Source organism: Anolis carolinensis, chromosome 6 (genome assembly GCF_035594765.1).
Source record: "Anolis carolinensis isolate JA03-04 chromosome 6, rAnoCar3.1.pri, whole genome shotgun sequence".
NCBI lineage: Eukaryota > Metazoa > Chordata > Lepidosauria > Squamata > Dactyloidae > Anolis > Anolis carolinensis.
Window position 1 is genome coordinate 109,078,694 of NC_085846.1, and position 22,688 is coordinate 109,101,381.

The 22,688-nt window shown below is 39.7% G+C and overlaps 1 protein-coding gene across 8 annotated transcripts in view; it reads right to left on the reverse strand.

Annotated features, from left to right (window-relative positions):
• rbm33 (RNA binding motif protein 33) overlaps nucleotides 1-22,688 on the reverse strand; it is an 85,984-nt gene that overhangs the window by 3,494 nt on the left and 59,802 nt on the right. For 3 of the 8 annotated variants that reach the window (XM_008112277.3, XM_008112276.3, XM_008112278.3), the window contains exons 16-18: nucleotides 16,276-16,518; nucleotides 14,727-14,915; nucleotides 1,051-1,139 (exon numbers count right to left, since the gene is read on the reverse strand). In XM_008112277.3, coding sequence (XP_008110484.2) covers nucleotides 1,051-1,139; nucleotides 14,727-14,915; nucleotides 16,276-16,518 — 521 coding nt within the window. Of the gene's footprint in view, nucleotides 1-1,050; nucleotides 1,140-4,763; nucleotides 5,564-7,241; nucleotides 7,280-14,726; nucleotides 14,916-16,275; nucleotides 16,519-22,688 lie in introns of those variants that run through there. The other 5 variants (XM_008112284.3, XM_008112283.3, XM_008112282.3 and 2 more) reach the window with 5 other exon arrangements.

Here is a 22,688-nt window from a genome sequence, read left to right on the forward strand (position 1 = left end):
TGGAATAAGGTTAAGATGCAATGGTGAAAGAATGTGTCAATGAAAAATTACACCAAAACATATACCATTAATGTGCTCAGAAGGTGCCTTTGACAACACTTTTGAGCAGGAAACAAAGGTCTTATGAGACATGGTTTGTCTGAAGAAGAACTGCACTTAACAAGGCTTTCTCAGTAGCAGCATTCTGGCTATGGGATGTCCTACTCCAGGAAGTCACATCTCTTTTGAGCGTCAGGATGCCAAAGAAGTAGCATTTTATGACTTTTTTTGAGATTCAGCTATAAAACAGTATTTTAAGGTGTTCTAAAATGTTTTAATTCTTTGTTCACTGTGTTGGAAGCCCTTACAGACTAGAAGGCTATAGAGTAATATCTTACATAAATAGATGTGCTGCCTCCTTGACATCTATGTCTTCTTTGCAATCATTTCACTTCCTTTTATTAAACCACAAGTTTTGTGATGCCTGAAAAATATGGTTTAAATGCTTAGGAACCAGGATTTGAATGTGGATTGATACTCAAAGCTTGAGTGTCCCAATTCATAGGTAATGGTGAATCAGAGTTTAAGAAGACAAGATATCAGTGTCACAGCCAAGAAAACAAGAGGATAAAGTGGGGCGCTTATGCATGGGTAAAAGGTTGGTTTCAAATTGATTTTTATCGCATAAGAAGCAAATTGAGAACATACTGCAAGTTGCTTCTGGTGTGAGAGAATTAGCTGTCTACAGAGACATTGCCCTGGGGACGCCCGGATGTGTTACCATCCTGCTGAGAGGCTTCTCTCATGTCCCCGCAAGCTAGAGTTGATAGATGGGAGCTCACCCCATCTCACAGATTCGAATTGGCAACCCTCAGGTCAGCAACCCAACCTTCAGGTCAGCAGTTCATCCGAGACAAGGATTTAACCCATTGCACCACCGCGGCTCCTTGGTAAATCATAGTTTATCAGAAGACTTTTGCGTCTCAACTAGATACAATTTGAACAGTTATTTTCTCATGGCTGATAAACAAGTCTAGGTATTTTAATGAGAGTACTTAGGTTAAGATTTACCTGTGAAACCTCTGCTGAAATTTTAAAGCATCGGATGGTTCTTTAAATTTTGCGATAGCCTTTCGTTGCTGAGGAAGCATCTGTAAACTCTGCGGAGATATAAAGAAATAAAAGATTACTCAGATCTATCTATTTCATTTATATCCTGGTCTTTCTCTTATTACGCGTCCCAAGGCAGCTCACAGTATAAACTAAAAGGAATCACAGTTAAAAAACACACTGATCATAATTAAAACTCTTTCAAAATTAGATCAAATTTCTTATTTAAAACAGCACCAATAAAAATTGGATCAAGTCATTTAAAACACACAGGCCAGGTTATAGAGCAGCAGGCTAAATCACCAGCTGCAGTAAATCTTGTCAATCAAAAGGTTGACAGCTCAAAGCCTGAGTCAGGGTGAGCTCCTGACCTTTAGCCCAGCTTCCACCTACTTAGCAGTTCGAAAGCAAAATGTGTGTAGATAAATAGGTACTACTTAAAAGCGGGGAGGCCAAAACATCTGTGGATCCACAGGTTGACAATCACTGCTGTAAAACAAATCATGCAATTACTCTTGTACAATACATATCTTGAGTCATAACTGCAGATGAAATACTATGGCAACTTTCTGTTTCTTTGGAAGGTGCATAATGTCACTGTCTCAAAATTTCCTTCAAATATTGTAATACATTGGGATAGTTGGACCAGTATCTCAATTAGACCCACCGAAATCAATTAAACCAACCTCTACTGATTTCTATGGCCTTATTCAAAGCATGAGAATATCTTAATCCAACTCATAAATTAACTGTTTTGGGCTTGGCCCCATGTTAGCCATCCCGAGTCCCTTTGGGGAGATGGAGGCGGGATAGAAAAATGAAGTATTATTATTATTAATCCTTTAACTGTTGTGTAATTATTTATATTTTAATTAACTCCACCCCCCCTAAAAATTCATTTTTCTAAAATCAATTTTTAATACATAAAATCTGGTAATGCAAGACCATGAGTCAAGGCAAAATGAGTTTGTGATACACTCGTGAAAGATGCACACTATGCCTCATAAGACACTGGGAATAACACAAATATTTGTATACAAGGAGTGCCCCAAGTTCTATTTGTCTTAGGGCTTATGGATCTTCATTTCTTTTGGTATAGAAGCACAATTTTCCCTTCACTAGTAAGATTAATCATTTAGTGTAATTTCAGTGTATTGCACAGAGCTGTATACTAAGATAAGAAAAGCCCTGTTCTGCAAAGCAGATTGTGTATTCCCAATCACTTGTTTCGATGTAAGAATAGGTTTATATACATTGCAACTTTTGTTTAAATGATCCATTGGAGACCTGGACATCTCTAAGCTACCACTACTTATGTTATCAGTAGAAACCCACCTGTATGCCGATTTAGTGGCAGATGATGGGACAGTAACACAGAAGTGACTATTCCATTAAAATAAAATAGAAACTATATATACTTGGGTATAAAATGACCTCGTCTAAGCCGAAGGCAGGTTTTGGATTTGATATGGCATGTGAATAAGTTAAAAGCAAGCCTTTTAGGCTTAGCATTGTTGTTTATTCGTTCAGTCGCTTCCGACTCTTCGTGACCTCCTGGACCAGCCCACGCCAGAGCTTCCTGTCAGTCACCGCCATCCCCAACTCCTTCAAGGTTGAGTCAGTCACTTCAAGGATAACATCCATCCATCGCGCCCCTCTTCCTTTTTCCTTCCACTTTCCCCAGTATCATTATCTTCTCAAAGCTTTGCTGTCTTCGTATTATGTGGCCAAAGTACTTCAACTTTGCTTTTAATATCCTTCCCTCAAGTGAGCAGTCGGGCTCCATTTCCTGGAGTATGGACTGGTTGGATCTTCTTGCGGTCCAAGGCACTCAAAATTTTCCTCCAACACCACAGTTCAAAAACATCTATTTTCCTTTGCTCAGCCTTCCTTATGGGCCAGATCTCGCATTCATAGGATACAATGGGGAATACCACTGCTTTAACTATGCTGGCCTTAATTGCCAGTGTGATGTTTCAACTCTTAACGATTTTATTGTGATTGATCATTGCTCTCCTTGCAAGAAGTAATCGTTTCTATGGAAAGGTTTGTGGCTGCTTTAAGGAGTCAGTCACCCTTGGCTGTTGTTGCTAATTTCTCGCCCAGACATCCAAAAAGATCTTTCTCCACACTATAAAAAGCACCAACTCTCTCTACACTCTCCAGCTGCCTTTTCCAATGCCTGGGTGATGGTGATGGCAGAATTTTAGGGCTTCCATGCTGTTCTCCATAACCTTGCTCCAAGGGCTGCCAAAGAAAGAGCAGAGTACTGTTGCTTTCTTCAGAGTCTCCTGTCATGGTCTAAAACTCTTCTTGGAGCTTATTTCACGCAGAAAGAACCTGAAAAGAGAATCACCCCTTCTGTTCTCCCAGAACAAACAAACCTCTCGAAACTTACTCTGTAGCAAGGGAAGTTTTAAGAAACACCCATTCCTTCTGCTCTCTTAATCAAGATGGGGAAGACTCAAAAGAACCACCAGAGAGAGAGCAGAGGTGGCCAATGTTCCTCCAGGTTCTCTGGAGAAAGTCTTGGGACTCTCAAAGGGCCAAGAAAGTCTGGAAGTAACACCACACTCTTGGCTCTCTCTCCTGCAGTTGGGAAGCCCCAAAAGAGCTCCTGCTGCCATGATTTTTTGAGGAAGATTTGCAAAGGTAGCATTGCAGTGGATAGGGAAATGGCAATGATCCATATATATGCATTAACCAAAAGTTTGGATCATTTTTTGACATTTTTCCCCAACTTATACATGGGAATATATGGCAAACACAAACAGTTAATTTAAATACAAGCCGTTAAGTCTATTAAGCAAATCTTAATTCAGATTAATGTTTTTGGTACAAAAAAAATCAAGAAAAAGAATAGTAGAGGATGACTGTTTCCAATTACCTATTCTGTCAGACTAGATAATGTAGTTAAATCATTATAAAGCTGGGTAGAAAGAAGAAATTAGAAGCATTTGCTTCTATTTTTAACTGCAGTAGGGCCTCACTTATCCAAGCTAAACGGGCCGGCAGAAGCTTGGATAAGCGAATATCTTGGATAATAAGGAGGGATTAAGGAAAATCCTATTAAACATCAAATTAGGTTATGATTTTACAAATTAAGCACCAAAACATCATGTTATACAACAAATCTGACAGAAAAAGTAGTTCAATATGCAGTAATGTTATGTTGTAATTACTGTATTTATGAATTTAGCACCAAAATATCATGATATATTGAAAACATTGACTACAAAAATGGCTTGGATAATCCAGAAGCTTGGATAAGTGAGGCTTGGATAAGTGAGACTCTACTGTAATTATGAGTTACTATTAAATTTGAAACAGGAACCACAGTTAGTTTTAACTATTTTTGTTAAGAACAATACGTTTACATGAGTGATCCTGTGGATAATATGAAAACTGTGAGGTAGACTCAGATACTATCAACAAACATAACATGGCTGTACCCAGAATGAGTTACTGCAAAGATAAATGAAAGCTTCTTTTCATTTAATCAGGCTGCCTTTTGAGATCCCTTGCTTAAAGTTACACATTGTGCAAAAACAGGAAAGAAAAGAGTTTACCTTTATATTAGGAAGTGTGAAGTATCTAGAGCTCACCATGAAAAGTATTTATTCAGTACTGAACAGACTGGATTTCCCTTTAGATTAGCAATCACAACTTTAAAAGTTTAAAAAAATGTTTTAATAAAAAAGTCTTAACAAAATAAGTAGTACAGATTTATTTCTGTTACAAAAGAACTTTTGTAAATGGAAATTCTTTAACAAAGAACTTTCAAAAAGAACGTAAAAATAAACATATTCCAGTAGTAGAACTTTTACAGCATCCAAGAAAATGACACCGAACAAAGTAGTGACACCGCAAATTAAATTTAAAATGATCTGAAATCCTACTTTCAGTGGGCAAGGCATTTTTGAGAGCTTGGAAATGTTACTTTTTAAAAAAACCTGAAAATGGTGGGAATTCCCCAGAAAACCACAGCTGAGGAATTCTGGACACTGTAGTCCAAAAAAGTAATGTTTCTAAGCTTTGGGTATTTGATCAGATCTCCCCTATCTTGTGGAAGTCTGTATCCTTTCCCTCAACAAGAATATTCTTAACTTAATTGGCCTTACATTACAAACTCAAGCCAATGATTGTTGTTAGAACACCAAATGATAATAACATTAAATACATAATCTATGTCCATAGAACTGAACTATCTATGCTGAGATTTCACCTCCCACAGAACAGTCATCAATCATGAAGAATTTCCTCTACTTTCTGAAAGAATTGGTCCATTTAAGTCTATATACGGGACAAGTGACTGTAGGAAGACACTCCACGCCAGCAATACGTAGCAATTCCTCCTCTGTCAACGGGTGCTGTCCCTCTCCTGAGCCGCTAATAGCTGATTCTCACAATCAAGTCAGTTGTCTCTCTCTCAACTACTGCACGGAAGTCTCCCAATTCCTTAGCCTCCAGCCTCCTGTGGCAGCCAATTGAGAGGGGGAAAAGAAGAAGCTATATTTAGGTACTGCACAATTTCTTGAGACAATGTTCCATCAGACACTTTGGGTTCACAGGACCAACATAATCAATCATTTATTTCATTAGACACTGGCTTTCATTTCCCAAATAGGGCTCAGCACAAAGCTTGGGCCCTGATTTGAAATGAGAGAAAATGCAAAAAAGTAATCTGTACCAAACCCAGGATCAGAGTGTTCTCACCCATTTTGTGCCCCCCACCACCAAAAACATTGGTGATCATAGAATCCCAGGAGACCACGTACACTTAAGCATGTTGGGTGACTCTGTCCCAGCTCTAAGAACTGGGAGGTTTATGTTCCATTTACTGGGGCCACTGGAGGATAATGGAGAATGGGTTTTGAAAAATTTGGCTTGTGGAAACAAGGATTGGCAAGAAAGCTTCATTGGAGACCCCCTTTTCCCATGATAACTCTTCCAGGAGTGAATTTCCCTTCTGAGGGGGAGATTTCTCTCACTTCCTGTTGTCTCACCCCTGCTCTTAACTATGAATCATTTGCAACTTGGGGACTGCCTGTATTTACTGAATTAATGAAAGTTACTTAATTGCTGACTTCTCAAATTCCCATATACCCCGCTAGTCTATTTTAATTGGAACTCACAATTGGATTTAAAGCCAATGTGATTTTTAAGAAAGGTTGCCCTGCCAGGGGACTCTGGACTGCAACATAATGGCTGTTAGAATGCCACTCCAAAGGGGGGAAATCAACAACACTATAGAGTTTTTATATGATGAAACGAGGCAGAGAGAAATAAATTACACCAGCATACCTCAGTTACCAAAGCCTCTGACAGTGAAGCTCCCTTTTACAAAAGCATTCAATGGCTGCTGAGTTTCTTTTCCCTGTTCTCCCTCTCTTCTGTCTAGCACAGTGGTTCTCAACCAGTGGGTCCCCAGATGTTATGGCCTTCAACTCTCAGAAATCCTAACAGCTGGTACACTGGCTGGGATTTCTGGGAGTTGCAGGCCAAACCACCCGGGGATTCACAAGTTGAGAACCACTTGTCTAGCATCAACAAAGTGAAGATAGTAAAAGAGGGCTTGAGAAATGTGGGCTTTTGGTGCTGGGCTGTAGCAGCAGGTCTGTTGTTGACAATGCAATAATAATCCTTGAGCTAGGAAATAACGGAATTCTATTCCAGTAATTTCTATTGTAATCCAACTCGTTAAACAGCAGATTTTCCCAAAATTTCTTACTGAACATGTGTGAGCAGCCAGACATAGAGAAAAGAAGATAAGTCTGCCTCCTCAGTTTTCCCCAGTCTGTTATTTAAAGCACAGATGATTAAATCCGGCCACCAAATGAAAAGAGGAGGCTGGCGAAAATCCCTGGGTGCAGTGACTGCAAGCAGTCTATAGAAGATTAAAATCTTTTTGTTTATTTATACAACTTGGTTATTTCATTTCACATGCATGTATTGTTAGTTTTGAAGAAAACATTTGCTGATACGTTTTACTGTTTGTTTGGTTTTTTTGTGGTCCAGGAACCCATTCTTTCCATGTTATTTCTATTTCTGGTTCCAAATTTTCTGCTAAAGAAGTCACACCCAGGAATTTCTTTGGTAACTGAGATATACCTCTCCTAGTACGGTGATCCTGCAATTATCCAATAACTTACTTTACCAACTTCTGATTTGGGGGTTCCAAAAGCAGGTGCTAGGAAAACATATAAAATAGCATTAAGTCTGCATATCTGAACCACACTGTCACAATAAGTCTGGCTTCTGATTCTAGTGAAATGTGGCACAACTCTAAGCTCTACTCAAAATTATGTCCTAGCATTCCACAAGAAGTGTTATATTTCTTTTGCTACACAACTTTTACATCTTTTTTTTTTAGGGCAAATGCCCTAAATAATAAATGGTAATATAAATATGTATCTAGATTTTTATATGCCTTGCCAAGTGAAAAAAGGGGCAAGATTCTTAGGAAAGCAATACTCATGGTATGGAGGTAGTCCGGGACCTAACCCGTCTGCTCTCAGGAGAAGGGAAACTGTCAGATATGGCTGATAGGCAGCAAACTCCCTGCAACAAATATTTTGTTTCAAATTATTTTTTTACTTATAAGCAATAAATTTACAACCTTTGGCAAACTTCGTAAGGTAATTTATCTATTCTTAACTTTATCGCTTGAGGTATGATAAATGACAGATTTTTGACATTACTTTCAGTGAGCACTAGGTTGTGCCATTACTCTGAAAACACTAAAATGGATGCACTGAAAAGGGCCAATGATCACTTTCCTCTTTCTTCCAAAGCCACAAAGAGGACTCAGTTTGAAATGTACATTTAGAACATAACTAAAGATTAAAAAAATTTTTTTTTACATGCACACATCCACAGGAACACACTAACCAGGCTTAACCAGGGTACTTTTACAATTCAGTGACTATAAATTGATTAGATAGTGCCCGTTAAATCCTGCTGATACATTTAGGAATATGTGGAAGGGCGGTGGAGTTTAGGACAGAGCTTACTGGGAAAAGAGCAACATATGGAGGCTACACCACTCCAAATAGTAAGGACCAAAGTTACATCATATATATTTCTAAGAGCAGGACCAGATGACCTCTCCAGATCACTAGAATAAAACTATGTTCTTGGAACAAATGTTCCTCTAGATATTTTGGACTTCAACTCCCAGAATCCCTGACCATTCTCCATGCAGACTGGGGCTTCTGGAAGCTGGAAACCAAAATGTTGAGAGAACCAAGAACTGATAATGTAGATATGATTGCAATTCACTTTTATAATGTAGAATTGCTTTCCATGGTAGTGAATTCATACCAGTTTGTTTGTTTTGGAAAGTTGAAAGCCATCTTCTATCACAATGTATACTCAATATTTTTTTTCTTAAAATATCAAGTATCTCAAATTCTACCAACATGTTTTAAAATTTGTGCAACATTAAGACAATTTTAAATACCATCCCAAGAATAAACCTGTTTCCATTTGATGCTTAGTAAGCTATTCAAATAACCTTACTGCTAAATTATGCATGCAAGATTCTAGAATGGGGTAGGATTCATTCCCCTGAGAGTAATCTATCAGTGGTCAAAACCAAACAATAGGTAGGGCAATCCTTTTCCTTCTTTCTGTTAACCATCATGGGTTGCAGAGGAAATGGGAGATGGTTCTGGTGACAAGAGATTTGAATAGAAAGCTTGCAGGGCTCAAGGGAGCTTTGCAAAGCATTTCAAAAGACATCAAGCCAACTGGGTGAGTTGCTAGTTCAACACATCACTATCCCACTCCACCACAAACAATGGGAATAGAGACATTTTATCTCACGGCAGCATGATTAAATAAAGGCCTAATAAAGGCCTAACGTTTTCCCAAACAACTTTCATGTCAAACCCTGAAAATGGGCAGAATGCCGCTTTGAGTCTCCTGCAGGAGAGATAAAACAGTGGGATATAATAATAATAATAATAATAATAATAATAATAATAATAATAATCCCCCCCGCAGGTGCCACCTTGACGTGGTGGGGGGGCTTAACTGCTCCAATGATGACTGAGGGCTGTGCTGGCGGTAGTGTAACTACCGGTAGGTCCAACCAAGCCAGAGAGGCCTCAGCTGAGGAGCAGAACTAAGAGCACCTAACCCATTAGCATTATGGAGAAACAAACCCAAACGAAGTCTATACTGGCTCGGTCGTCGCCCAGGATAAAAAGGACCGCGGTGGATGCTGCTGATTCTGGACATCCATTGACAAGTGGGCTACGGAATCATCAAACCCCAAATGAACAGTCACAGAAGCGGCAGAAATACACAATGCCAGAAAACCGCACAATTATGAAATGCTACTACAAATCTGAACCTCAAAGGCGTGGCTACCAAAAAAGGATGCATCAACTGTGGAAACAAGAGTACCCTGACTCACAGATAACAGAACCCCGACTGGCTGACCAACGAAGATTCATAATCAGAAACAAAGTGTTCAGTGAAGTTGAACTTGAAGAAATCCAGAAAATTTGCAAAGTAAATTACCATCAGACCACAGCACAGACAGCAGCAGAGACTCCAGCAACACTCGGAATGGTGGAACAGATTGAACCAGAAGAAAGTGTGGAGCTTTTGCAAGAATTTCATGAACCAGCACTTGAAACATCTGCTGAACCACCAGGAACCTTGACAGCAAGACAACAAGAGCTCAAGGATAAGATCATGGCTCATGCTGCAGCAAATGCAATAAGAAAGCGGCTCCCAACTCTAAAAACAGTGCCCAAGAGACACCTGGCGCCTCTCATGAAAGATGTGAATGCAGTACTCTCCACTGTCCAAATAACATCAATTGAACAAACAAACCAGTATGCCTACAGTGCAGCAATGATAGTAACAGAAGAGCTTGGGCTCCTACAACCAAGGCAGCCCCAAAGAAAATCAACTGGAAAACCAAAGTGGAAGGTCAGGCTAGAGTTGAAAATCAAAAAGCTTAGATCAGATGCAAGTAACCTGAAAAATATGAAAGAGAAGAAACTGAAGAATGACAAAATCAAGCAATACCTGATCCGAAAGTACTGGCTGAACACCAGAAAAATTGAAGAAGCTTTGGAAATTGTGAAAGAACAAATTACAGCAACAGCCAGAAAAATTGAAAGGTATGAAGCCAGAATCATCCAGTACAGACAAAATCAACTTTTTCAATCAGACCAAAGACAGTTCTATCAGAGCCTGAACCAAAAAACAGACACAGTAACCATAAAGCCAGAGAAAACTGCAACAACGAATTTCTGGAAAGAGCTTTGGGAAAACAATAAAAACTACAACAAAAACGCTGGGTGGATAAAGGAGTTTGAAGGAAAATTCTCACAGAACAAAATGGAACTGATGGAAATAACAACTGAAATGATCAGCAAACGAGTGCAAAAAGTCAAGAACTGGACATCGCCTGGTAGTGATCAACTCCATGGATTTTGGCTCAAACATCTGATTAGTTTACATGGAAAAATGGCCCAACAATTCAATGAGATGCTGCAGAAAGGAAGTATCAGTGAATGGCTAACAACTGGAAGAACATACCTGATACAAAAGGATTCAGCAAAAGGAGCAGCACCAGGAAACTACAGGCCAATAACGTGTCTGCCCACTATGTTTAAACTACTGACTGGCATCATAGCTGACAGAATTCAAGACTATCTTGAAGAAAAAAACATCTTGCCAGATGAACAGAAAGGCAACAAACGGAAAAGCAGGGGCACAAAAGACCAGTTATTGATTGACAAAATGATTCTGGAGAACTGTAAGAGCCGAAAAGCTAATCTTCACATGACGTGGATTGACTACAAAAAGGCCTTTGACTCACTCCCACACAGCTGGATCATCAAGTGCCTGGACGCCATCGGGATTAGTAAAAACGTTGGCACCTTCATTGAAAACATGATGGAGCACTGGAAAACTGAACTGTTTGTTGGAAATGAAAGTTATGGACTTGTCAACATCAGGAGAGGAATTTTCCAGGGAGACTCATTGTCCCCTCTGCTTTTCATTATTGCCATGATCCCTCTGTCAACAATCTTACAAAAAACAAATCTCGGCTACCAAACATCTAAGAATTCTCACAAAATTTCACATTTGATGTACATGGATGACCTGAAGCTATATGGGAAAACGGAAACTGAAATCCAATCTCTGACCAACACTGTCCGAATTTTTAGCACTGATATCAACATGGAGTTTGGTTTGGACAAATGTTCGACAGTGGCATTGAAGAAGGGAAAAATAATTGAAAGTGAGGGCATCAATATGCCCAATGGCCAAACAATAAGGTGTCACCAGCCAGAGGCCTATAAATATCTGGGCATATTACAGCTGGACAACATCAAGCATGAACATGTGAAAACTGTGGTCAGTAAAGAATACACACAAAGGGTCAGAAAAATTCTCAAAAGCAAGCTCAATGGAGGCAACACCATCAAGGCCATAAACACCTGGGCCATACCTGTCATAAGATATACTGCTGGCATTATAAACTGGACACAGATGGAACTGGACAATTTGGACAGAAAAACAAGAAAACTCATGACCATTCATCATTCACTGCACCCTCGCAGTGATGTTGACCGGCTGTATCTGCCTAGAAGATCAGGGGGCAGAGGACTCTTGCAAGTAAAACAAGCAGTCAAAGAAGAAGAACATGCCCTGGCAGAATATGTAAAACAAAGCGAAGAACCTGCTTTGATTGAAGTCAAAAATCAGAAACTCCTCAAAGCACAGCAGACAAAAAACCAGTACAAGAAAACCGCACTACAAACTAGAGCTGACAGCTGGCACAACAAAACACTGCATGGAAAGTTCCTTGACAAAATTGAAGGAAAAGCTGATAAAGAGAAGACCTGGCTCTGGCTCACGAATGGGACCCTGAAGAAGGAGACAGAAGGCCTGATCCTTGCAGCCCAGGAGCAAGCCATCAGAACAAATGCAATCAAGGCCAAGATCGAAAAATCAGCTGATGACCCAAAGTGCAGACTGTGCAAGGAAACAGATGAAACCATTGATCATATCCTCAGCTGCTGTAAGAAAATTGCACAGACAGACTGCAAACAGAGGCACAACTATGTGGCCCAAATGATTCATTGGAACCTATGCCTCAAGTATCACCTCCCTGCAGTTAAGAACTGGTGGGATCACAAACCTGCAAAAGTATTGGAAAATGAACACGCAAAGATACTGTGGGACTTCCGAATCCAGACTGACAAAGTTCTGGAACACAACACACCAGACATCACAGTTGTGGAAAAGAACAAGGTTTGGATCATTGATGTTGCCATCCCAGGTGACAGTCGCATTGAAGAAAAACAACAGGAAAAACTCAGCCGCTATCAGGACCTCAAGATTGAACTTCAAAGACTCTGGCAGAAACCAGTGCAGGTGGTCCCAGTGGTGATGGGCACACTGGGTGCCGTGCCAAAAGATCTCAGCCGGCATTTGGAAACAATAGACATTGACAAAATTACGATCTGCCAACTGCAAAAGGCCACCTTACTGGGATCCGAAAATACATCACACAGTCCTAGACACTTGGGAAGTGTTCGACTTGTGATTTTGTGAAACGAAATCCAGCATATCTATCTTGTTTGCTGTGTCATACAACGTCGTTGTGTCAATAATAATAATAATAATAATAATAATTTGCTTCATAATTGCTTCCTGCACACAAGGCTACAATGTATGTGTGTAAGAGAGGACTTCATAACAATTCTAGACATGATGTGGGCCAGAGAGTATGACCACTGCTGAAACAAACCTGTAGACCAAAAACATTGTCAATGCTTCTAGTAAGGCAGGCTGCTTTTTAAAAATATATACAAATAAGGCAGGTTGCTTGATACTTTGGGAGACATTATCAAAATTCATCCTAGCTAATCTGATTTGGGGCAAAATTCCTTTACAACCTGGCAATAATGATGGGCAAGAGAATTTATCTAGAGTTCTATTGGTTCCTTCTAGCCAGCATCATACCATCACAGACACTAAGAAAAACCCAGGATACTGGGAAAAAGGAGAGTGCTACACATTCCGATATTCATGCTTTTATTACAATGAGTAAAACATAAGCAGGGTGTATCTGAATAGGGAAGAAAGAAAATATAATCCATTCACACAGCTCCTGGATAAGTGTCTCTAGAAAAGAAGATCCCAAAAGGCAGGGGAATTAAACAGCCCAACTGACTGAGCCTGGACAAGACTGTGGTCTTGTCTTGTCTAACGCCCATGTCTTTTCAACGGAACCTGATAAAGAGATCTACTCCATTCATCCTAAGCTCTAAGAACTGAGTCGTGAGACTGCCCCTTTTTCAGTTCCTGCACAGATTATATCTATAAGTGAGTGACTGTTTAGTATTGACAGACACAATGGAATACATGAGCAAGACAGCAAAGCAAAGTGGATATTTTCACTGCATGATTTGCATATGGAGGGAGATGGCAAATATTCTGCAGAAACTCAAAATGCACTTGAAACAGATTTTAATTGACATCTTCGCTTAGAAATAGATGGAAAAGGTGGGGAACAGGTTTTCCAATATTTCTTCCTCGGAAGTCTCCCAAGATGCTCATAATAAAAGTGGGGAGGGATGAGCATCTAGTATCAATGCATTTGTCCTGTTAAATAATACAGCAATCCCCATAGGACATTTCATGGTCAATTGGGCAACTTCTAACTAAAAGATCCAATATAAAATTCCATACCCTATGTGTTGACTGATTCCATAGGTCTCCTCTAGAACAAACCAACAGGATCCCACCTCCATCATTGTTTGACTGCAGAACAATGTCTAATCTTGCCTGTTGAAACTGCTTTGTTTAGTAGTTCAGACCTGCTATAATCAACTGAAAGCAGAATCCCTCACAGCTTTGATGTTTACTTCTTTGGGTGATGATGAAGTACTTTGAACCTAAGCATTATTTCTGAATTCCCTTCAGAAGTTGAGTGAACCAAAGCCAAACAAATCCTTAAAAAGTGTCAATTTCTGCTCATAAAAACACAGCCATGGCCCATAAGTACGAGCAAAAAATTAGGGTTTGCACCCTCCATGTATCACAAAACTATGTATGTGGTTTCAAGTTCTCCTGAACTTTTCGGAAAGCTGAATGATATGCAATTTTAATGGATATAGGAAGAAACCAAAATTGAAAAATCTGGCCAATGTAGTGGTCTTCAGACCTCCAATTGGACTAATTCCCAAAATGAAGATTGAAGAGTATAAATCTCTAGATATGAAAGAATCAGTTTCCACCTATTTTTGTTAAGAACAGAATTCAATATTCCACAAAATAATTGATTTTAAAAACTGTTATCACTGTGCTTTTGTGAGCATGGTATTTTCTTGCTAGCCTACCAGAATAAGTGAGAGGAACAAAAATACAACAAGATGGACTATACTTTACCCTGCCTTATTGTGCGGCAGCTCAGTGCTTTTCTTTGATCTAGAATTCGCTTCCTTTCAGACACACTGGGGGGCAAGAGGGAGCATCTTCAAATACGTATCATTAACCGCTAAATGCCCCTGCCCTCTGGTATGTCTCTTCTCAGAGGCAGTAATCTTTATAGAATGAAAGATTCCTGGCACAAGTAACATGAGCCCAGGGTGATCTACCTGAATGGGTCCTACCGACATCAGCAGGTTTTTCAGTTGGACATCCGTGGTTGACGAAGAAAGCCCTTCAACTGACACAACGCAGGGCTGAGGCTTGCACTCTACCACTCGCAGGTTCTGTTTATTTGGCATCAAGCGTCCTCGGCCCATCTGGCCTGCCAGGCCTCGGCCTCTCCCGTGAGGAATGACCTGCCAACAACAAAAGTAAGGTTGCATCCTTGATTTACGCGCTTCCCCTTAACCGAATCTGACAGATTAACACCAAAGTTAGTAATTCACTTAGAAGGAGATGATGAAAGCAAGAGCTGATTAAACGGTGTCACGTTGCTGCTGGCAACATTTTAAAGGCCTGTACATTAGCTCATTTGTTGGACTGACAGCCAAACATCTCCAAGGCAGGCTGCTTGTTATACATGGGGAAATACAGGGATATTCCAACATAAGAAGGATTTTATCACTAGGGAAAAGCACCGGCATCAGAAAGGTTTTAGCTGTGCTTAAATGCCTATGTAGCTTGGCCCCATCTCATTTCTGTCCTAGAAACTGAGATTTGCTAGTATCATTTGGTGCCCTGGGCTCTTGACTTCCAGCTATGGGACCAATTCAGGTCGGTCCTCCCCACAATGAAACTAGGCCATGAATGACTACTGAGCTACTGGAGCCCAATAGAAAGATGATTCTAGTCTAGCCACAATGGACTGTGGACTCTGAGACTTGTAGACAGCAAAGCAAGTGCTCCAAGTCTGAAAAGGGTGCCACTGTGATTTACAGAATGGCAATGTGTTTACTATGGGTTTGCAGAATGGATGAGTCAATGTCCTTCCAAGTATCTCTCTCAACTAGCACAGTAAACACATAATGTATTTCTTCAATTCTAAGACGCACTTTTACCCGCATATAAACATCTCCAAGAAATGGGACGTGACTTAAAATTGGGTATCATGTTATTTGGGCTGGGCTGTGGTGCAGCTGGTTAGTAGCCAGCTGCAATAAATCACTATTGACCGAGAAGTCATGGGATCGAATCCCGGGTCAGATTGAGCTCCCGACTGTTGGACGATGAAGTGGCAGCTTCCCCCTTGTGGCCAGAATTGAGCATACCCTCATGGAGCCGGTAGCTAGAAAAACTTAAATTGTCTCTGTGTCTATCTATATATTGTATGTTTAATGGCATTGAATGTTTGCCATGGATATGTGCATTGTAATCCGCTCTGAGTCCCTTTCCGGGCGAGAAGGGCAGAATATAAATACTGTAAATAAATAAAAAATAAATTTGTGTGCATCTTACAATCGACGGCGTCTGAAAATTGAAAAAATGTGATATTATCTTTTATCATGCTGACAGGAATGTGTCTAGTGTTGCTAAGCCAAGTTTAGCAGAAAAACAATAAACTTGTAAAAGTATGAGTATGTGCCATGCCACCATTAAGTCAAAGTCTTCTAATATAGGCTTGCTTTAAACATAAACAAAACCAGAGCCAGGTTAACCATGGAACATTATGTCTGGCGATTTCTTCCAGCCCAGAAGAGAGCCTGCACGAATACGTACCTTTTTTGCCTGATGTATCCCTGGGATGTTTTTCAACCCAGGAGGAAGTGTAGAATGCATCTGCGCCAGCTGGTGAGGATGAAGGTGAGGATGAGGGTGAGGGTGAGGATGAGGCTGGTGTGGCTGCTGCACTGTCCCCTTGGTCAGGGTGACCTTCCGGACTGGCTGATGCCTCTGTTCTAGGGGCAGCTGGGGCCGGAGGGGAGGCCCTTCCAAGTGAGGAAAGCCAACGTTCTCACCGCCCTGCAGGGAAAGACATAGCACACAGTTCAAGGTCTGCATAACCCAATAACTGAGTCTTGCAACAGCTATTTAGAGCAGGCAAGGGCAAACCCCGCCCCTCCAGGTGTTTTGGACTTCAGCTTCTACAATTTCTAACAGCCGCTGTTAGGAATTGTGGAAGTTGAAGTCCAAAACACCTGGAGGGCCAAATTTTGTTCATGCCTGCCCTAGCCAACACCAGTACAAATATTCAGCTCAAAATGGAACCCCCTCCCCCCCCCCCCCCCCCGCTATTCCAACTTAATCTAACTCATTCATGGAGTCGCCATAGGTTGAAGTCAACTTGAAAGCAGTTAGCAGCAACAAAAACAAAGCGCGATCAGCCCAAAGGTATCCAGCAAGTTTCATGTCTTCCTGGAGATCTGAACCCTTGTCCAATGCTCTCACCACTGTATCATACTGTTTCTCTCATTCTGCAGTATATGCATTTGTCTCAACAAGACAACCGATTAGTCAAAAACATTAATTAACCCTTCTAATGAGCTTTTTGACAGGAATGTAATTCTGCTACTTTCTACAAATATTTTTAAAGCACAAATATTGTTTTCTGATACATTTACTGTAATCAATGTGAAAGAAAGGATACTGAGTACGATACTGACAATCCCAGCACAACAGACAACAGAACAATCAATAGTAAATACCACATTAAAGTCAATTTAAGTACATTTAAAACTCAGGTACATAGAAATATATATTTAATAATCATGTATAAGTGTGGGGTTTTATTAGGGAATGGCTGGGGGACACTGTATTTGTCAGTAATTAATCTTTCCAAATGCTCATTGTTAAGTATCTTGGAGTAATTTGTCAAATAACTGTTGGGGAATTTTTTATTTTTGGTAATAAAGAGCAACCATATCTATGGATTCAATATCCACAGTTTTACTTGTCCATGCTTCAAAAATGTCCCTCCCTCAAGTGTTTGTGTGCCTCTCTATGTGATTCAAGGTTAAGCTTCCGGTGCAAGGACAGTCAAAATATTTTACACAGCTTCAGATATCCACAGTGGGTCTTAGAACTTATTCCCCACTGATATGGGTGGGTCATACTGTGTTGTAATCTATTTTAGGATTTTTTCTAATTCCAAAAAGTATGCTAAAGTTCACCCCTTACCATGCCCTTGATCCTGTGACCTGCCACAAGCCCTTGTCTCAATTGAAATGTGCCAAACTAGCACCAGGGACACTGCCCATTCTGACGCAGCCATGTCTAAAACATACGGCAACATGATAGCACACATTTAACACTAATGTCAGACTGCTAATCATTAGAATCAAACTTTAATGAAGGAGGCTGCCTTATCTCAGAACTCTGTATTGCGCAAGCTCTCCCTGTTGTGACAATGCCATTCATTGCTTCAAGGATGTAGAAGCAGAAGTCAGAGCAGTTCAGCACTGATTTAATAGGAGCTGAGGTGGTGCAATGGTTTAAACCCATCTAAACTGCTGACCTGAAGGTTGGGTTGCTGACCTGAAGGTTGCTGGTTTGAATCCGTGAGATGGGGTGAACTTGCATCTGTCAACTCTAGCTTGTGGGGACATGAAAAAAGTCTCCCAGTAGGATGGTAACACATCTGGGTGTCCCCTCAGCAATGTCTCTGTAGACGGCCAATTCTGTCACACCAGAAGCGACTTGCAGTATGTCCTCAAGTCCCTTTTGACACGACTAAAAAAAAGCACTTATTTGCTAGTTCAGCTATTATATGAATTGACCTATTAACAATGCATAAACATTGTTTTGGTAGATTTGTCAGTTACAACCTTAATAATAAAGTAAAGCCTACAGACATAGGTAGTACATGGACAGCAGGTCACCATTTAATACCAGATGCTGTAAACTATATTTAAGAGGAAGGAACTGTCAAAACTATTTCTTGCCTAAGAAAACCCTATGAAATTCATGGGTTCACCATTAAGTCAACAGGCACCTGAAGGGCTCTCACACATTTGAATTTAGATCATTACGTTTAATAAATCCTCTATAAGGTTAGTATCTGTCATATGCTAAGTGACACACCAAGATGAAGATTATATGTTTTTGCACCAGTAAAATATAAAAGAAAGAACTCTGGTCACTACAATGCTGAACTGTTGGTCTTCAAATACCAAATCCTCTTCACTGTTCCATTTTAAAACACGGACATTGAAAAATCAAGCTGGCAACTCATTATTGTGCTGATATATTTTATCACAAGTAATTTGTACTAAAGAACCAAATCCTTACTCATTTTCAGTGGCGCACAAGCTAGAGATGTTGCACTCAAATGTGCATTTATGTGATTTTTCTGTTGCCTGAAAGGTCTATTGGTTAAAAAGGTAAGACATTCAAAACACAATGAAGAATGGAACCCAGCTGTCTCCAGTTCAATGATCTATCTGTAGAAATATAACCTAATCCCTATGAAAAATCTTAAGAAAACCTGCAGTATTCATAAACACAGTTACATGTTTTAATAAGTAAGATCTAAGAAGTGTCAGAACTGTGGATGTCCTGACAGTTTCACAATGAAGATGAGGTTTGTTTGCCGCCAATATTAGCAGGACAAATTTATTTATAACTAATGCTTTGAGGATGTTCTGATAAAAGAAACCCTCGCCCCTTTGATACTGTCAGAGCTCCTTGCAATTTGACAGATCAAATCTTATTTTAATTCTTAAAGCGCCTAGAATGAGCGATATCACCAACGTGCATCCTGTAGTGAGCAAATTGATTAATCCCCTTCTATAGAAATCTCAACTCTTGATTACACTGATCAGACGTTAAGCAGCATTATTCCAGAGTGACAACACTTGACAAATTCCCCAACCATCTCTCTCAGCCTTTGTGGCCCTGCTAGCTTGCATTAACCCTGATGAAAAATTAATTTTCCTTATCTTCGACTAAACCCCAAAATCCAAATCCGCCAAACTGGCAACTCTTTCTGTAAAGGTATTATGAAAACCTCCAAAAGATTAATTGCATGTCTTCAGGTGACATTAAATTAATTTCTATACTCATGACAGACATTTGATACTCCGTACTGAGAGGACAGATAACATTGTCAGGATACACAGAAGGACAGCGGCGGAGTGTCCCAGGGCCGCCTCTTATGAATTCTCCTTTTGATAAGGCCATACTTCACTGTCAGCGGCACTGTTACTGATCTTGCAACCCATAGACCTCAATGCACAGGTTTCTATTAACGACGACAATGCTGTGTTTATCCATGTAATCTTTTCTAAAGCTAATTCCAAAAAAAGGAAATCACCCGACAGTGAGGGGGATGTGCACACTGGATAAAACATTTAGAGGGAATAAACTTGGCTTGATCTGCGAAGTGGCACATTGCATGGACGCAGCCAGCTAACAAGCCGCTCAGACAATAATATTTTGTGAAGATGAACTGAATATGATGCCACGCATCGTTTATGCCAAAGGAACCGAAACAATCTGTATAGTATTATAATTCCTTTTACAACAAAATGCAACATACAGATTTTTCAAAAGTTATCCTTTCTGCTATAGACTTTCCTTTTAATCAAGGCCATGAGGCATGAATGGACACATAATCTCAAAATACACTAACTACCGTATATACTCGAGTATAAGCTGGGTTTTTCAGCCCTTTTTAGGTCTGAAGAAGCCTTCTTCGGCTTGTACTCAGGTGACTGATATTTGAGTCAGCTTATGCTCAAGTATATAGGTAATCAGAGTTGGGCAGTTTTTTCTTACATAAGTTTTATGTAACTACTGTATTCAAAAACATTTAACCTTCTGATGCCTCAATTAATGTAATTTTATTGGTATCTATTTTTATTTTTGAAATTTACCAGTAGCTGATGCATTTCCTACCCTCGTCTTATACTCAATTCAATAAGTTTTCCTAGTTTTTTGTGGTAAAATTGGGTTTCTCAGCTTATATTCAGGTCGGCTTATACTCTAGTATATATGGTATATTGTTTACAATACTTAAAATGGAAAGGATAGCTTGACAGTCTGTTAAAAACATGGAATAAAAGAAAGAAAGAGACAACCACAGGTGGGACAGAAGTGAAGCTGCCCCCTCTATAGCTGAATTTAACACTCATTTTATTACATCTCGTCTGCCTGCTTAATATTTTTCATCAACACAAAAGTAATCATACACCCAGTGAAACATGCAGCATATTTTGAAAAACTCAATTTCTCTTTTTCAGAATGGTAAAGGAAGGAGAAATCTCAGCGAAGTTTTACATAAGATAGTGATATTCTGCCTTTTAAAGTATAGCCTCAGTTAGCCATTTCTCTCCTTTTCCAAAATGGGTGTAGATGTAATACATGGATGGGGGACACTGATTATTTCGAATGAAATCCTGGTTTATTTTTTGATGGTAAGAGTCTAAAAAGATGCTCTTGGGGGAAACTCGTAAATCCCAGAGGTTTCCTGGGTCTGCTGATCTCCCCATAGGATAGATTCACAAATCATCTTTCACACATTACCACGGAAACAGCAACTCATCTTTCTTTCTTCTAAATAAAGTTTGATTTAGCTCTCAGTGTAGGCATGTAACTGTTAGCTGGTCTTTATAGTTTGAGAGGCGTGTTTGCTCAGCAAGAGAAAGTGCAGAGATTCTCATTGTATGAAGGTAATGTAAAGACATTGTAAATGAAGTAAGTGTCCATGCTATTTCCACCAAATCATCCATACCTTTCTGTGTCTCTGCTATTTCAATAGATCATTCACACATTTCCTATAACTTCTGGAGGACAGCAATTCATGTGAAAACATCATCTTCAAATGTTACGAGAAGACACTATTGACTTATATTGAAAAACAAGGACAAATGTTTGGCACAGTAAGGGAAATTATCTTGGGGAGGACTCTTAAGGTTTGAACACCATAATGCACTTTTAAAAAGACATTCAAGCACATGCATATTACATAAAGAAACAAATAAGCAAAAATGCCCCCCTAGCTTAATGTGTAGGTCTTGACTGGCCAGAGAAATAGTGATAAAATCAGTATTCTCTTTGTCCTGCAAGATTTATAATGTACGTGAAATAATGTATATACAGGAATGGAAAGAAAATGACACAGGGCCCTAAAGTGTGCTGTCACAGGGCTTTCATAAGTAACTTCCTTGAGATTACTTATTGGCTGAAGATAATAGAAATGCCCTCATTTTTCACCTCTAATATGGCTGTAGAACTGTACCTTCTTAAACCACTACAGCAATTGAAGGTATATCCTGCATGCCAATGCCATACCACAAAATCCTAGCAAGGTCTACCACTTTGAAAACTTTTGTATGTTTGCAGATAGCAAAAATTACTACTAGAAATAATGGTGGTGATGATGGGGTGAGCATTCTCTCTGCTGTCACTCAATGCTTCTACCACATTTTACACAATTGGTTTGTAATTGGTTTGGGATGGAAGCATGGCCACATATTGTTTTTCATAAACCCTAGCCTGGTATTCAACATATCTAAATACTCTTGTGGAAGATCTGAGATTAGCACTATATCCTAGGGACCCATTTTTCTGAAGCATAATACATGCATCTTCTTCTGTCAGTCTTTTCCATATTTGTACCTCGCATCTTCCTCGACTTCTTCTAATATAGCCAGAAATAGGATATGGGTACAAAGATGATCATATTTGCAAGTCTATAAGCATTCCGAGATATTGCCAAACTGGGCTTAGGATACTCTTTTCCTGTAATGAGGGAACTACTGCTATATCTTGAGTAGCTAAAACTTTCACAATAATTTGGGTGACACCAAATGTTGCTGGATTGCAGCAGTCATTACCCTTAACCATTAAACACAGTAACCTGGTAGGATGGGAAATGAACTCCAACATCATCTAGAAAGCCATAGGTTTTACAGGTTGAATTGGCCAAATCTGAAGCACCATCTCCATAAATATGAGATTGTCTTCACCTTAACATCAGCAACAGAAGCCTTTCTCATCCATCACACCTGAGAGCTGGTAGGTTAGTGGGCAAGAAGAAAAAGAACTTTCCTACACCAACTGGATTCACCAGGGCTGGAACTACACTGACCTATATCCCAGGATCTAATCTCAGATTATCTATTTATCCCAGATTATCTGAGAGTGTAGACTAATATAATCCAATTCAAAGCAAATAATCTGGGATGGTATCC